This window comes from Gobio gobio (genome assembly GCF_949357685.1).
Source record: "Gobio gobio genome assembly, chromosome: 23".
In the NCBI taxonomy this organism is placed as follows: domain Eukaryota; kingdom Metazoa; phylum Chordata; class Actinopteri; order Cypriniformes; family Gobionidae; genus Gobio; species Gobio gobio.
The window spans coordinates 43,037,769-43,055,605 of NC_137119.1; the positions used below are offsets into that span (position 1 = coordinate 43,037,769).

The 17,837-nt window shown below is 37.7% G+C and overlaps 1 protein-coding gene across 1 annotated transcript; it reads left to right on the plus strand.

Annotated features, from left to right (window-relative positions):
• Window positions 1-366: 366 nt before the first annotated feature.
• LOC307119716 (myosin-7-like) lies at window positions 367-15,761 on the plus strand. Its single transcript, XM_079806164.1, has 39 exons — window positions 367-393; window positions 489-521; window positions 775-984; window positions 1,065-1,208; window positions 1,288-1,444; window positions 1,526-1,553; window positions 1,650-1,758; window positions 2,012-2,104; window positions 2,208-2,271; window positions 2,366-2,464; window positions 2,546-2,649; window positions 2,995-3,133; window positions 3,438-3,556; window positions 3,754-3,903; window positions 3,995-4,165; window positions 4,279-4,585; window positions 4,668-4,747; window positions 4,828-5,033; window positions 5,604-5,727; window positions 5,813-5,949; window positions 6,029-6,284; window positions 6,379-6,621; window positions 6,703-6,879; window positions 6,961-7,106; window positions 7,449-7,539; window positions 7,623-8,012; window positions 8,100-8,226; window positions 8,316-8,434; window positions 8,531-8,727; window positions 10,219-10,402; window positions 10,604-10,769; window positions 10,847-10,971; window positions 11,148-11,456; window positions 11,551-11,754; window positions 11,867-12,163; window positions 12,245-12,349; window positions 12,481-12,576; window positions 12,673-12,807; window positions 14,982-15,761. The coding sequence occupies exons 3-39, from the start codon at window positions 787-789 to the stop codon at window positions 15,003-15,005; spliced, it is 5,820 nt and encodes a 1,939-aa protein (XP_079662290.1). The 5' UTR covers window positions 367-393; window positions 489-521; window positions 775-786; the 3' UTR covers window positions 15,006-15,761.
• The last annotated feature ends 2,076 nt before the right edge of the window (window positions 15,762-17,837 follow it).

Sequence of the window (17,837 nt, forward strand, 5' to 3'; positions counted from 1 at the left end):
GTTTAACTATGGTTAAGATACATCATATACAAGAGCCTCCCATCGCTATAATGCATTACGTACATGTTGTGAATTTTCCCTATAAAACAAACTTCAAAATATGAAAGTGAAGATGTTTATTTCAAAATAAAAAACGGTCAGATATCTTTATAAAAGAAGATATACATATGGGACAAAAATAGCCCCATTGTGATTTACATCCATTCTGATCTTTTCATGCTATCATTACATGCTAAACTAATGTGACTCAGTTCTTTTCTGGCACCCAAAAAGAGCTACACACACAAGTGACCCGAACCAAATACAGATGGTCAACGTCACAGTCATTGTCTCTATATAAAGAGATACGTTACAGCACAATATTTCAAGCTCACATCATTGTGCCATCTAAAGGTAAGAGCACACATCATTTAGATTGAACTGTTCATGAGGACTGAACAATAGAATAAGATGACTTCTCATTAATGATGTTTCTTTTTCATTGAAAGGACTTGGATTTTCTTGGGTTTGGATTTCATCTGGTAAGGCATGCTTTTATAAAGGTCAACACAATGTGTTACAGTATTGTATATTGTATGTTATAGTAGATGTATGTTTATGCAATATTTTCTTTTTGAATGAAATGATTTCTGTTGGAAGTCCAATAAATAATTAGAAATGTTTTATATTTATAAATCACTATATTTATTGCTTTTAAAACAGTTTTTAACTACTTTTTTATACTTTAACTGCTACATTTTACAAGTTCTGATCATTTTGTCATCTATGCCTCAGTCTGATTGAAAGATGGTGGATGTAATGTCAGACTTCGGGGCAGCGGCTCCATTCTTACGAAAGCCAGACAAGGAGCGTCTGGAGGCCCAAACTCGCCCCTTCGACATGAAGAAAGAATGCTTTGTGCCCGACCCTGAGGTTGAATTTGTCAAAGCCATGATCACCAGTAGAGACGGTAACAAAGTCACTGTTGACACTGAATTTGGGAAGGTAAGATGTAATCTCTGCATTGATGTAGATTGTACACAGAAGTACAGTGTGACTGTCAAAACATTTTGTGTTATCCACAGACAGTAACTGTGAAGGACGTTGATGTTCACACCCAAAACCCACCAAAGTTCGATAAAATTGAGGACATGGTGATGTTCACCTTCCTACACGAGCCCGCTGTGCTGTTTAACCTCAAAGAGCGTTACGCAGCCTGGATGATCTACGTGAGTCGAGTCTTAAAACACACACACATTCTCTTTATCTCGCATGAGCAGATCTAAACCTTCTGTGAATCTCCTACAGACCTACTCTGGGCTCTTCTGTGTCACTGTGAACCCCTACAAGTTTTTGCCAGTGTACAACCAGGAAGTTGTCAATGCCTATCGAGGAAAGAAGCGAAATGAGGCCCCTCCACACATCTTCTCCATCTCTGACAATGCCTACCAGTACATGCTGTCAGGTGATGATCTGATTTGTCATTTTTTGAAGATTTCTAATGCAATTTCAAATGCTAAGTTCCTTATGTTTTATTTTCTCACAGACAGAGAAAACCAGTCTGTCCTGATCACGTAAGTAATACATTTTATTCCATAGCATAATATTCCTCACTAATATTTTCTATGCTGCATTTTATCAGCCCTATAATTAACTGTTTTTATTTTAAGTGGAGAATCCGGTGCTGGAAAGACTGTGAACACTAAAAAAGTCATCCAGTACTTTGCGAGCATTGCAGCAGTATCGCCTGGCAAGAAGGATCCATCAGTGGAGAAAAAGGTACTTAATTCCCAAAAAATGGCTCATTACGGATGAATGAATATACCTTCTATATAACAGCATACAACAAATTATTACCAAATTAATGATGTCTTCATATATTAAATATTGGAGTCACAAAGTGTTATAATTTGATCCTCCCTTGTACCATATTGCAATGCATTTACACGTAAACAAACATTTCTGTTTTCCCAATTATTTTTCTACGGTGTAGCTAAAATACTTACACTTATTGTTAAAATATGATTCTCAGGGTACTCTGGAGGATCAAATCATCCAGTGTAATCCTGCTCTGGAGGCCTTTGGTAATGCCAAGACCATCAGAAATGACAACTCCTCCAGATTTGTAAGTGGGGTTTACATTGGTGTTGTTATTCTATATTGGTTGGTTTCCATAATATGTTATATGAGCAAGCTATGTATTGTATTATGTATTGCTTTATTTACAGGGTAAATTTATCCGTATCCATTTTGGCCACAGTGGAAAGTTAGCTTCTGCTGACATTGAGACTTGTAAGTACTTTACTGCCCAACATAATTTCAACAAATCACATGTTGATGAAATGTGTAACTGTTTTGATATTCATCTATTTATCCACTCATTTAGATCTGCTGGAGAAGTCTCGTGTCACCTTTCAGCTCAAGGCTGAGAGAGACTACCACATCTTCTATCAGATTCTGTCCCAGAGAAGACCAGAACTACTGGGTAAAATTACCCATCATATCTATTAACACTGCCAGCTCTAATTAGAAGTTTTTTCTGATCTATGTTCCCATTTCCCCTTAGAAATGCTGCTCATCACCAACAACCCCTATGACTATGCCTTCATCTCCCAAGGAGAGACAACAGTGGCTTCTATTGATGACGGTGATGAGCTACAAGCCACTGATGTGAGTGTTTGTTAAATCATAGGCAGTACACAAAACATTATTGCACAATAAATTAGCACTTTTGATAATCCGTATGACTGCATTTCTGCTGTGGAACATGAATTGATAATGTCTTCACTGATTTCCATAGAATAATACTATAATGATTAGGGACTGTCAAAAAGTATGAAAAATCAACATAAATGGTCCACAGAACTGATTTCCTTTGGTGTTCAACAGAAGAAATTAAGTCATACAGGTATAGAACTCTATTCTTTAAAAAGGAAGACTTCTAATGTAGTTGTCAAAAAATAGAATATGAAACATTTGCCATGAAATTTACCATGCTCTGCACATTTGCTGTAGGAAGCGTTTGATGTGTTGGGCTTCACCCAAGAAGAGCAGAACGGCATCTACAAGCTGACTGGTTCTGTCATGCACTTTGGCAACATGAAGTTCAAACAGAAGCAAAGAGAGGAACAGGCCGAGGCTGATGGGAATGAGGGTCAGTATAACTTGGGATCTCAGCTTCATAAAGGAGACATGCTGTATATAGAGTCATAGCTCTATATTGCTGTATCTCTGTTTTCAGTTAGTAACTGTGTACTATGATTTGCAACTGCATCTCATATCTATTCCCGGACTGGGCAAATGTCTACCGTCCATCTAAATGATTATTAACTATATGAAATGACTGTTTATGATTATGTGAATCGACTGTCTATTCTGTTACTGCTTGTAAAGCGTCCTTGAACCTGGGAAAGGCGCTATAAAAAATTAAAACATATTATTCTTTTTTTAACATGTAGAAGCTGACAAAATATCATATCTGATGGGTCTAAATTCAGCTGACTTGATCAAGGGTTTGTGCCACCCAAGAGTTAAAGTAGGAAATGAGTGGGTCACCAAGGGACAAAGTGTCCAGCAGGTAACAAATTAAATAATCGAATGGGGAGTTTTCAGCCTCATATGTTCAGCTTCCAATACATACAAACTAAATCTTTCATGTCTTCATGGCATGTTCTCATGTCAAAAAATCTAATTTGCAATGTGTCAAATTCTGCAAAATTTAACTTCAATTTAAAATTTAAAATAAAATTGAATTTCAAATTCACTCTTTATCAGGTGTACTACTCTATTGGTGCTCTGGCAAAGTCAGTGTACGAGAAGATGTTCCTCTGGATGGTTATTAGAATCAACCAATCCCTGGCAACCAAACAGCCTCGCCAGTACTTCATTGGTGTGCTGGACATTGCTGGATTTGAGATCTTTGATGTAAGCTGAAATTATTGTTATTCAGGAACAAATCCAACAAGCAGTGCTACCAGTTTGACCATTGTGATTATACAATATTTTCCACCTGCAGTCCAACACCTTTGAGCAGCTGTGCATCAACTTCACTAATGAGAAGTTGCAGCAGTTCTTCAACCACCACATGTTTGTGCTGGAGCAAGAGGAATACAAGAAGGAGGGCATTGAGTGGGTGTTTATTGACTTCGGCATGGACTTGGCGGCTTGTATTGAGCTTATTGAGAAGGTGAGTGAATATTATGTTGATGATTATACTGTGAGGGGCAAAATCATATTTTTCAGTATTAACTCTTGTGGTAAACTAATATATTGACTGTCACAATTTACAATTCATTGTAGCCCATGGGTATCATGTCCATCCTTGAAGAGGAGTGCATGTTCCCCAAAGCCAGTGATGCGACATTCAAAGCTAAGCTTTATGACAACCATTTGGGGAAAAATCCTACTTTCCAGAAGCCTAGGATTGTCAAGGGTAAACCAGAGGCCCATTTTGCCCTCGTTCACTATGCTGGCACTGTTGACTACAACATTGCAAACTGGCTGGTGAAGAATAAGGACCCTCTCAATGAGACAGTTGTAGGGTATTTCCAGAAGTCAACTCTTAAGCTGTTGTCTGTTCTGTTTGCTAATTTCGCTACTGATGACGGTAAGTACATACTGAAGTGTGACATGAAAATATAATGAGCACTACTACTGTTTAATAATAACAAAAATTATTTATATCACAGCTGCGGATTCTGGAGGAAAGGCTGCCAAAGGTAGCAAAAAGAAGGGTTCTTCCTTCCAGACGGTGTCAGCCCTCCATAGGGTATGGAATATTATAACATTATTTTTGTCTCACAAGGTTTTGTTGCATATAAATCTAAATCCTCTGTGGTCTACCAACAGGAGAACTTGAACAAGCTGATGACCAACTTGAGGTCAACTCACCCTCACTTTGTGCGCTGCCTCATCCCCAATGAGAGTAAGACGCCTGGGGTGATGGAGAATCCTCTGGTCATGCACCAGCTGCGCTGTAACGGTGTGCTGGAGGGCATCAGGATCTGCAGAAAGGGATTCCCCAACAGGATCCTGTATGGAGATTTCAAACAACGGTTAGTATAAAGGCAAGGCAAGGCAAGTTTATTTATATAGCGCAAACAATGATAATTCAAAGCGAGTCAGAGAGCTTTGGTTCGCAAGACACACTAGTAGAAACTCCCGGCTTCCTAGTGACACTCCTACCCCTCAATGGGGGGAGTATTCTAACACCTTCGGCCTCTAATGGCTTCCAGTGTCCCTCTGACCCCTTAATGGAGTTTCCACCAACCTGCCACTGATGGCTTTTGTCAATACACCAGAGTGCATCCAAGGACCTGGTGTGTAAACTCACAGTCTCACTTCACAATTCTCTCAACACTTCTAACAATACAGCCCTTAACAAAAATAAATACAATCTTAACCAAAATTTAAAACAAGGAAAATTAAAAGTTATAAAAAGAATTAAAAGAATAAAAAGATGATACAAAGATAAGATAAATTGCAATCAGTTGGACGTAGAGAGGCAGAGTGCTCATTCAGTAAATGCACACTGTCGAAGGACATGATCTCTTCTGGAAGCTGGTTTAAGCTACGGCTGGCATGAAACCAAATGACACGGCTCAAATTTGTAATTTTTTTGGTAGATACCGCATCCTAAATCCTGCTGCAATCCCTGAGGGACAGTTCATTGATAACAAAAAGGGTGCAGAAAAACTTCTGGGCTCTCTGGACATCGATCACGAGCAGTACAAGTTAGGACATACTAAGGTATTTTTATATTAACATCAACTTCTAACCAATTTTCCATTGTCATCCTTTTTGACGCAAAAAATTATTTACTCCTCTTTACTAGGTCTTTTTTAAGGCTGGTCTTCTTGGTGGTCTTGAAGAGATGCGAGATGACCGTCTTGCACTTATTATAACTGGAATTCAGTCTGTGTGTCGTGGTTTTCTATCAAGATATGAGTTCCAGAAAATTGTGGAAAGAAGGTTAGATTTTAGCTCTTCAGTCTTTAACGTATTCTCCAAGATACATTTTATATTTTAAGACTTTCTTTAATATCTATAGAGATTCTTTGTTGGTGATTCAGTGGAATGTACGTGCTTTCATGGGTGTCAAGAATTGGCCCTGGATGAAGCTCTACTTCAAGATTAAGCCTCTGCTGAAAACTGCTGAGTCAGAGAAAGAAATGGCCAACATGAAGGAAGAATTTGTTAAGTTGAAGGAGGCGTATGCCAAATCTGAATCCCGCAGAAAGGAGCTTGAGGAAAAGATGATTTCTCTTCTCCAAGAGAAGAACGATCTGCAGCTTTCAGTGCAATCTGTAAGTTCACATGGGACTACAACTCTGCACTTTTCACATTTTCACAAGTCAGAAAACAAAACAAGTTTTAAATTTTTTTGTTTTATGTTAAAAGGAGCAAGATAATCTTTGTGATGCTGAGGAGAGATGTGAGGGTCTGATCAAGAGCAAGATCCAGCTTGAGGCCAAAGTCAAAGAAATTACTGAAAGGCTGGAGGATGAAGATGAAATGAATGCTGAGCTGACTGCAAAGAAACGAAAGCTGGAGGATGAATGTTCTGAGCTCAAGAAGGACATTGATGATCTTGAGCTCACTCTGGCCAAAGTGGAGAAAGAGAAACATGCCACTGAGAATAAGGTCATGTTTCAACACTGAACTTATTTGTGATGAAAGATTTAATTGTTAAGAGTCTGCTGATACAGTGAGACATTTCTACAGGTTAAAAACCTGACAGAAGAGATGGCAGCTTTGGATGAAATCATCGCTAAGCTGACCAAGGAGAAGAAAGCTCTTCAGGAGGCCCATCAGCAAACGCTGGATGACCTCCAGAGTGAGGAAGACAAAGTCAACACACTCACCAAAGCCAAAGCCAAGCTGGAGCAACAAGTGGATGATGTAAGACAACACTAGAATTAAAATGAGAAGCTTTTTTAATTAATTGCATAATATTTTTTTCTATTTTTGGATGAAATTTAGCTTGAAGGTTCTCTGGAACAAGAAAAGAAAATTCGCATGGATCTTGAGAGAGCCAAAAGAAAGCTTGAGGGTGACTTGAAGTTGACTCAAGAGAATGTGATGGATTTGGAAAATGATAAGCAGCAGACGGATGAGCGGCTAAAGAAGTAATATATATTATATTATATAAAATATAAAATCCAATTTTAATGTTAAATACATATATTTAGTAACACTACAATAAGGTTCCAATTGACTTTAGTTATCTACATAATTTAACATGGACTAATAATGAAAAATACTTCTAAGCATTTTATTAATCTTAGTTAAATGTAAATGTAAACATTTAGTAACACATTATTATAATCAAATGTAGTATTGTTAATACTATTAAAATTATTAAATGGGCCTGAGCTGACACAAGATAACAAAGGAAAGTTTAATAAATACTGTAACAAATGTATTGTTCATTGTTAGATAATGTTGTTTAATTAATTATCTAATGGCAGAAAAGACTTTGAAATAAGCCAGCTCAATAGTAAGATTGAAGACGGACAAGCTCTGGATTCCCAACTCCAGAAAAAACTGAAAGAGTTGCAGGTAAACTTTATTTGTCTTAATTAGATAGACAGTTGGATAGTTATTAAATTTAACCTTAATTGTGAATGTATGCACATTACTAGGCCAGAATTGAGGAGCTTGAGGAAGAGCTGGAGGCTGAGAGAGCTGCCCGTGCTAAAGTTGAGAAACAGAGATCTGATCTGTCTAGAGAACTGGAGGAGATCAGTGAGAGGTTGGAGGAGGCTGGTGGAGCCACTGCTGCCCAGATTGAGATGAACAAGAAACGTGAAGCTGAGTTCCAGAAAGTGCGCAGAGACCTTGAAGAGTCCACTCTGCAACACGAGGCCACTGCGGCTACACTGAGGAAGAAACATGCAGACAGTGTGGCGGATCTGGGAGAGCAGATTGACAACCTCCAGAGAGTGAAGCAGAAGCTGGAGAAAGAGAAGAGTGAACTCAGACTGGAACTGGATGATGTGGTCTCCAACATGGAGCAGCTTTCAAAGGCAAAGGTGAGTGAGAGAAATTATGCTGAGAGTCTATAACATATGTGTGTCAGTCACAGAAAGCAATCAACTATGATATCATTTATCCTCAAGACAAACCTGGAGAAAATGTGCAGAACTCTGGAAGACCAGATGAGTGAGTACAGAACCAAGGCTGAGGAAGGTCAGCGCACAATCAATGATTTCATCATGCAAAAAGCCAAGCTGCAAACTGAGAATGGTAAGAACACAAAATATTGTGTTATGGTACCAACTGTACCATAATGATAATTGGAACAAATTCAATATTTTTTTAATATATAATTTTAGGTGAACTTGCTAGACAGTTTGAGGAGAAAGACTCCCTGGTGTCTCAGTTAACCAGAGGCAAGCAGTCCAACACTCAGCAAATTGAAGACCTCAAGAGACAGCTCGAAGAAGAAATCAAGGTTTTCAAAATCTCCTAGTCTAAAATGTTTGCTAAAGACTTCATTCACAGTTGTAATAAACAACTGGCTGCAAATATTTGTTTGTTTTTCTTTCAGGCTAAGAATGCCCTGGCTCATGCAGTTCAGTCTGCTCGTCATGATGCTGATCTGCTGAGGGAGCAATATGAGGAGGAGCAAGAAGCCAAGGCTGAGCTGCAGCGTAGTATGTCCAAGGCAAACTCTGAAGTGGCTCAGTGGAGAACCAAGTATGAAACTGATGCCATCCAGAGGACTGAGGAGCTGGAGGAAGCAAAGTAAGAAACAGATAATATTTAAAAGTTTGGTTTTTAGTGATAAGACACCTTTCTAAGTTTCTGCTATAGTGTGTGTCCTATTAAACACTCTAAATACAGTTTAATGAATGATGCTTTGGTTGTTCACTATACACTATATTGCCAAAAGTTTTGGGACACCCCTCCAAACCATTGAATTCAGGTACTCCAATCACTTCCATGACCACAGCTGTATAAAACCAAGCACTACGCATGCAGACGCTTCTCTGAAGAGTTAAGGAACTCTTAATGCTTCAGCATACCAAGACATTTTGGACAATTTCATGCTCCCAACTTTGTGGGAACAGTTCGGGGACAGCCCCTTCCTGTCCCAACATGACTGCACACCAGTGCACAAAGCGTCGGCCCATACATGGATGAGCGGGTTTGGTGTGGAGGAACCTGACTGGCCTTCACAGAGTCCTGACCTCAACCCGATAGAACATCTTTGGGATGAATTTGGGCATACACTGCGAGCCAGGCCTTCTCTTCCAACATCAGTGCTTGACCTAACAAATATGCTTCAAGAAGAATGGTCAAAATTTCCCATAAACAAACTCCTAAACCTTGTGGAAAGCTTTCGCAGAAGAGTTGAAGCTGTTATAGATGCAAAGGGTGGGCCAACTCCATATTAAACCCTACGGATTAAGAATGGGAAGTCATTCAAGTTCATGTGCATGTAAAGGCAGGCATCCCAAAACATTTAGTAATATAGGCTGCGTCCCAATTCGCCAACTTATACTACGTCCTAAAAGTATTTACTCTTATTGTGAAGAAAAAGTACATACTTTTGAGTGTGTAGCAGAAGAGTATGCAAGCTTTGGGACATACTACTTCGTCATCTTTAACGGACTCTGTTACGTGCGTCCCGTCACCGTTTAAACTGCCCTGTCAATCATCATCACAGTTCAAATCCCCCACTTTCAATTTAATTTCCTACCGTATCGGAGAGAAATGTAGTTGCTCGTTGATCTGCCTTTCGTGGGTCTTTAATGCAGAGACTCCTCTCATGTGTTTGAAAAGTTAATGGCCAAACGTATCATTACAAAAGTTCTCAATGCTGCTGAAGGAGAAATATAATGTGGATAATATTGAATAAATATCTTTTCGTCAGGTTAAATACTGATAATTGCTCACTCAAACCACTTTATCTAATCCTCTCCACTTAACCGCCAGACTAGCGTAACCGTCATGTTTGTAGTTTTTTTAACACTTTTTATCCGCGTTTGTAGTTCTAATCGAATCCTCGTCCATCTCGCAATGGGTTGTGGGCAATATCAGCCGTTAGAGTGCGCATCAATCTGCACTTCGGATTCTGACCGGAAATAGTAAACCATCCGGGAATCTTTGGAATACTTTTTTCAACATACTAAGATTTGGGACATACTAATTCTTTTTTCGAATACTATTTAGTACGGATAGTATGCGAATTGGGACGCAGCAAAAGTGTATATTGTATTTTGATTATTACAGGAAGAAACTGACTCAGCGTTTACAAGATGCAGAAGAAGCTGTGGAAGCTGTTAATGCTAAATGTGCCTCTCTGGAGAAGACTAAGCACAGGCTACAGAATGAGATTGAAGATCTCATGGTGGATGTGGAGAGATCTAATGCTGCTGCTGCTGCTCTGGACAAGAAGCAAAGAAACTTTGATAAAGTAAGGAAATTATTTGTCATTAGCTGGAAAAATTAGCCATGTAAAATTTTACCATGTAAAATCAAAAATGTTTAATGTTAAATTGATAGTAAATGTACGTTTCTATTGACAGATAGGGTCTAGTACTATGCTTTACTACAAAAGCACTTAACCAAAAGGCACTGCTCTCATTGGTAATTTGGCCTTGTTAAATTTAATCAGGTCCTGGCTGAGTGGAAGCAGAAGTATGAGGAGTCCCAAACCGAACTGGAAAGTGCCCAAAAAGAAGCTAGATCTCTGAGCACTGAACTATTTAAATTGAAAAACTCATATGAGGAGTCATTGGACCACCTGGAGACCATGAAGAGGGAGAACAAGAATCTCCAAGGTAAGAGTGGTTTTACAACTCCAAACCACTACTTGAATTGCTTGCATTTGTGAGCTCACATTATTTTTATTACACAGAGGAAATTTCTGACCTCACTGAGCAACTTGGTGAGACTGGAAAGAATATTCATGAGCTGGAGAAAGTTCGAAAACAACTGGAGCAGGAGAAACAGGAGATACAAACAGCTCTGGAGGAGGCTGAGGTAAAAGAAGAACCACTATTTTCTCCCAAATTCTTTTAAAACTCTTTGATTTAATTAAAGCTATTGTTTAAGGCAAATGATCATTCCAGATTATTTTAAGGAAGGTCACCTCCCACACAGGGCAAAACAAAACTTTAAATCTAAATAATAACAAACACTCATTTTACTCTTCATAGGGTTCCCTTGAACACGAGGAAGGAAAGATTCTTAGAGCTCAGCTGGAGTTCAATCAGGTCAAAGCTGATATTGAACGCAAGCTGACGGAGAAAGATGAAGAAATGGAGCAGGCCAAGAGAAACCAGCAGAGAATGGTGGATACCCTGCAGAGCTCACTGGAATCAGAGACTCGCAGCAGGAATGAAGCTCTGAGGCTGAAGAAGAAGATGGAGGGAGACCTCAATGAGATGGAGATTCAGCTCAGCCAGGCTAACAGGCAGGCATCAGAAGCCCAGAAGCAACTCAAGGGTCTTCATGGACATCTCAAAGTATGACAAATCTTCAAAATCAAGATTTTATGATGCTTAGGTGAAATCCAACATAGTTCTTCAGTCTTTTCAATTTAAAACTTGTACTTTACAGGATGCCCAACTGCAACTAGATGATGCTCTTCGTAGTAGTGATGATCTCAAAGAGAACATCGCCATTGTGGAGAGACGCAACAATCTGCTGCAGGCTGAACTGGATGAGCTGAGATCCATGGTGGAACAAACCGAAAGAGGAAGGAAACTGGCTGAGCAGGAACTGCTGGATGTCAGTGAGAGAGTTCAGCTCCTGCATTCTCAGGTATGACACATCTCTGCATTAGACAAACACAAGTAAAACCCTTAAACCCTCTCTTAGTACACAATATCAACTAGAGACTACATACATGAATGTGAATATTGTCCATGTTCAGAACACCAGCCTGCTGAATCAGAAGAAGAAGCTGGAGGGAGATAATACTCAGCTTCAAACTGAGGTTGAGGAGGCAGTGCAGGAGTGCAGGAATGCTGAGGAAAAAGCCAAGAAGGCCATCACTGATGCTGCCATGATGGCTGAGGAGCTGAAGAAGGAGCAGGACACCAGTGCTCATCTGGAGCGCATGAAGAAGAACATGGAGCAAACCATCAAGGACCTGCAGCACCGTCTGGATGAAGCTGAGCAGATCGCCATGAAGGGAGGCAAGAAGCAGGTCCAGAAACTGGAAGCCAGGGTAAGTTGCTGATTTTTTTTAAACTACTTAGAAACTACTCATTCTAACATTTTTATACTAAAATTGTTACACATCTGTTAGGTGAGAGAGCTGGAAAGTGAGGTGGAGATAGAACAGAGAAAGGCCACTGACTCTGTCAAGGGGATTCGTAAATATGAGAGACGCATCAAGGAGCTCACCTACCAGGTAGGGAATGTTTTGCCTTTGAACAATTTTGCCGCTGCTTGTTTTGATCATGTTATTTGTTTAAAATACAAAAAGTGGAGTATTTAAATGTACTATATTGCATATACTAAAAACATCTTTGATTTGCATAGACTGAGGAAGACCGAAAGAATCTGGCTCGCCTTCAGGATCTGGTGGACAAACTCCAGCTGAAGGTCAAATCCTACAAGAGAGCTTCTGAGGAGGCGGTGAGTAATTTTCCAGACTGGTGCCATCTTATGATACGACTTCTCTAGTAATTGTATCTTTTGATTTTCACAAATGCTGTTGTATGTAATCTTTAGGAAGAGCAATCCAATTCCAATCTGGGCAAGTTCCGTAAACTGCAGCATGAGCTGGATGAGGCAGAGGAGAGGGCTGATATTGCTGAATCTCAGGTCAACAAGCTGAGAGCCAAGAGCCGTGATTCAGGATCCAAGGTAAGCGTAGGCACTTAAAAAAAAAACTCAGAAAAGCCACAAATAAAGTGTCAGAGTTAAGAGCGGCTGTCATTAAAGTATCTGTCGATTATTTTGACGACTAATCTGATAATTTTGGTGGTAATAAAAATAGACCTAAGGTGAACAATAGCCTTTAAAATGACTTAAAATACATATAATAACAATGAGGCAATAATAATGGTCTCAAATAAAGTATAAAAAGCAAGTAATCATATGGTTTTATTGAACAACACTGCTAAAATACCTAATGTATATACAACCCCAAATCAGAAAAAGTTGGGACAGTATGGAAAACGCAAATAAATAAAAAAAGAAGTGATTTCTAAATTTACTTTGACTTGTATTTCATTGCAGACAATATGAACACAAAATATTTCATGTTTTGTCTGGTCAACTTGTACATAAACTTGGGGTTGTACATAATATTGACAATCAACCTATGTCCGTTATGTATTATAACAAATGCCTGCAGGGAGCGCCAACGGCCTGGTGATTGTTACACTTTACATTAGATCAATCCTTTTTTAATATTGGCCAAACAACATTTCATTCAAATGTCCACTTAATATTTAATATTGGGCACCCTCTTTATGATAGAAATGCTACAGCCACTGTCATTTCTTGAACAAGAACATGTGGACATCAAAACAAGCTAACTCAAGACAAGAGAAAGATGTTGATGTATAATCCTGTAATGGCGTAGATTTATAAATAATTTACCTTACAAATCTGGTGCAAATTGCATTCCCAGATGAACGTTATAAGCAACACAAACATAGCAAATGCAGAAATAAAGTTTGAGATGGGCAACACGAAACGCTAAGAAACACAAAGCGCGTCAGACTTTATATGCATTACCAAATGCACATTATTGAAACAATCCTATAGAGACTGAGTTCATGTGGAGCAGCATTTACTGTGAATGGAGCCACTCTGAGACGCACTTCTCATGCAAGGGCACATATAGACTATTAAACCCGCAGAGTATATATTTGTTTAATTTAATTGCAGCCTTTGTGAATTCCAAGTTTTCATGTGACATCACACCATTATAGGAAACAAGGCTTTCCTCCATTGCACGCCAGTCATTTTTACCAGGTTTGTAGTAAGTTAGACAGTGATATTAAAAGATCAACTTCAATATACACCTTATTGATGTTGTATACTTTGTACAGGCAAGCAAATGAACGCAGAATATTTATGCAACACAAGGTTTCTCGTTAAGTGTTTTTCCCCACCGAATACCATTATAAATAAAATGTGTTGCGTTCATAATCTTGGCTCATCTACTCGACTGTATATAGTATACATCATCAAAAAGGTGTAAACTGAATTTAATCTTTTAATATCACTGTTATAGTACATTAAGGCACTTTAAGGGTGGGTTGCACTAATGAGGATTCTTTAGTCTGACGTTGGTTCATCCCGATCAGCCCTTTAATTCTAACGGTCTTCCTACATAGTTAATCTGTGTTTAAAATTAAGTGGTGCAAAACAACTCGATTTAAAATAAAACCCAGATCAACAAATCCTTGACTAGCATTAAACTTAATTTAAGCCTTATTGGTGCACCTCACCCAAAAAGTGTTTGTCACGTTAAGCATTTTAAAAACGTCCAGCTGTTTTTAGTGATTGAAATACTGCGGCAGGTGCTGTATATGGATCACAAGTGCCCAAAACTTGCATCTTGTTCACATATTTTAGTTTTGAAGATGGAAAATTGACAGGCTGTGCTGCAGTTCTATGGCTGTTTTGCCCTCCAGGGTTCGTGACAGTCACTTGACTGAAAACTATGAATTGGTTTTAATATATTGTGCAGCCTTAGAAAATGGTCTAATAATACTGTTTTAATCTGTGGAATGCACCACTTCCGGTATTTTTCGGTTACTCGAGACGGGTAAATTGCAATAGAGGATTTTTTTAAAATCGAGTACTAGAATTTAATCGAGTAATCATGACAGCCCTAGTCGACTTAAGTCAACTCTAGATCTGCACTTTTTAGTGACTTTAAGATATTAACAAGTATACATAATGTAATGCATTTTGCTATTTAACAAGTGTGGCTATTGAAAATGTTGATTAGCTGTGTAGCGTTTAAGCCATTTTGAACTGGATCAGCTTACCTTTAACATTTTTTTTCTTATTTTCTTTAGCAGAAGGGGGCTGATGAGGAGTGAAAACAGATGGATCTCTCTAAACACTGATTGCCGTGACAATCTCTTCTGTAGCTCTGTAGAATAAACCAGACATGAAAATTAATACCTTATCCTCTTTTGTCTTTTTTTTTAAACAATGTAGGCATTGCAATGTCCCAACATGATCCTGAACACAACAGTAAATTAGTTGCCTAAATGTACTTTATGTGCCACAGACTAGGCTAAGATCACACTAAACTCGAAATGTTCTTAAATTGTCCTTTGAAGTATGGTCAGCCATACAAATTTACATGATGTTTTACAAAACTATTGCAAACCACAGAATGCAGATTTAGTTGTAAACAACTGCCCATTAAACTGTATGTTTTGACACAGCTCATCCTCAGGGAATAAAATGAAACTAAGCCATTTTGATTTAAAGTGCACATGGATCAATTATAATGCCTCCATCAAAGCCATTAAATTAGATTTATTCCGTTTTGACAGAACTGTAAAATGCATGGAAAAATTCAAGTACTACATACACCATTACATCTCTATAGTAAATGTGAATTATGATTCAAATTACAGTCAATATAAATTATTGTTGTGAACAGCCATCATCGTTAGAATTTATTGTTGAATTATGTTGGCAATATATTAATTCTAAACCTAAAGTAACCTTGTCAATGCTGTGAATGTGAGAGCTGCAATAGTCAGGCACCACCACTTGAGGGAACCATCACCATTAAATCTCATATAAAGAATACATTTCTCAGTGCAAGTTTATTTTTGAACATCAATTTATATATACCATTTACACAAAGGCTTCAAAATCTTTTTAGCATTTCCACTGGTATTGCTCAGGAAAGAAACGTTGCTACACTTTACAATAAGGTTCAAATTGATCAAATGTGTTAATACATAAAGGGATAGTTCACCCAAAAATGAAAATTGTGTCATCATTTACTCACCCTCAAGTTGTTTCAAACCTGTACAAGTTTCTTTGTTCTGCTCAACACAAAAGAAGATATTTTGAAGAATGTTTGTAACCAAGCAGAGAGAACTACCATAGTATTTTTCTTCCCTACTATGGTCAATGGTTGCTCTCTCTGCTTGGTTACAAACATTCTTCAAAATATCTTCTTTTTGTGTTCAGCAGAACAAAGAACTCATACAGGTTTGAAACAACTTGAGGGTGAGTAAATGATGACAGAATTTTCATTTTTGGGTGAACTATCCCTTTAAGTGTCATGAACAAAAAAGGTATGAATTTATGTAAATGCTTATGCTATATTTAAATACACTAATTTTATTGTTAACTCATTAAATTAACATTAACCTATATTCCCATTTCCCATGCTGTAAAACCATTGCTCATTCTTAGTTCATGTTACCTAATGCAGTGGTTTTGTGGTTTTGTTAAGTGTAGTACAAGTACCACTAGTGGTACGCTGAGGAATCACTAAATCAAATATAAATTAATGTTAAAACACAATAGATTCTAATTTAAAATGTTTACTTGAGTAAAGTTTTTTTTTTTTTTTACATTAAAGTATAGTACAGTTTTTATTTAACTTTTAGGTACAACACATTTTAATTTAATCATTATTTATTAAATTCATTATAAAAAAAATTCATTTACCTGTATGTAAGCAGTGCAGTGTTAATGTTCAATGTTAAAGTGGCTGATAACAATAAATATTCTTATTAGGAATAAACTGCCTCGTTTTTGAACTGTGCAGAGCTGTAGCTGAATAGTTAGGCCTACGCTACAGTATTGTATTTTTTGTCATTATGGTGGTACTTGGAGAGCCAAATATTTTCTGAAGTGGTACTTGGTATACAAAGTTTGAGAACCACTGACCTAATGCATACACAGATGTATAAATTAACTGAACCATATTGTAACTGTAACAACTGAGAACAGACTATGTGAGAGTGAAGTGTTTCCCTTTATACTTACACTTTATGTTCAGTTATGAGTTTTTAGTTAATGATGAACTAGTCATTTACAAAACATGACTATACCTTCATACATTATTTATTGTATTTGTGCTGTTACTCGTAATTTGATTATTTGTTCTTGTTATTATTTGTTTGTATTTTATTACTGACAGTTTCCCTATCTTTAACAATATTTGAAATGTATCTGAGTTATGCAAGTAGTTTTTGGTGTTATGGGTCAAAAACAATAACAAGACCTTTTTTTTCCCCTTTTTTTTTGTGGTGGGGCCAGTGAAAATTTTGCCAAGGAAAAATTTTAACCACTGGCCAGTAGAAAAAATCCTGTGTTGTACGTGTTGGCGATATGTGTTGCATCGTGAGTATTACTGTACATGACGACAAGAAAGTGAAAGACGGAGAGACATCTATGGATATACGACCTGCACCATCAAGTGTATCATTCAACTTTTCCCCATGGTCTAGAGTTAAAAAAAGCCAACAAAAATCACAATACATATCATAATGGCACCCAAGTATCATGATAGTGTCGAATCAGAGGTGTATCATCCCAGCCCTAACAGTTTATTTCATATTATGGTGAACAGCTGTCCCATGGGAAAGCAAATAAAAATTAAATGACGAAGTGATGATTAAATGGTGACAGTGTTAATTTTTTTTTTTTTACATTTTAAAGTTGGCTTGGGTAAAGTGATGGAATGTCTCAAAACGAGTTGAATACGGCACAAGAAATTTCACACAGAACAGAATAAAATCATTATAAAATAACGTAATGTAAAATAACGTAATGTAAAATAACGTTTACATATTTGATCAATCTTATCGATTAAATATAATACAAATCATACTATTAATTTAATGAAATGAGTATTCCATAAACCTAAAAATATGTGAAAACCGTTCTACACT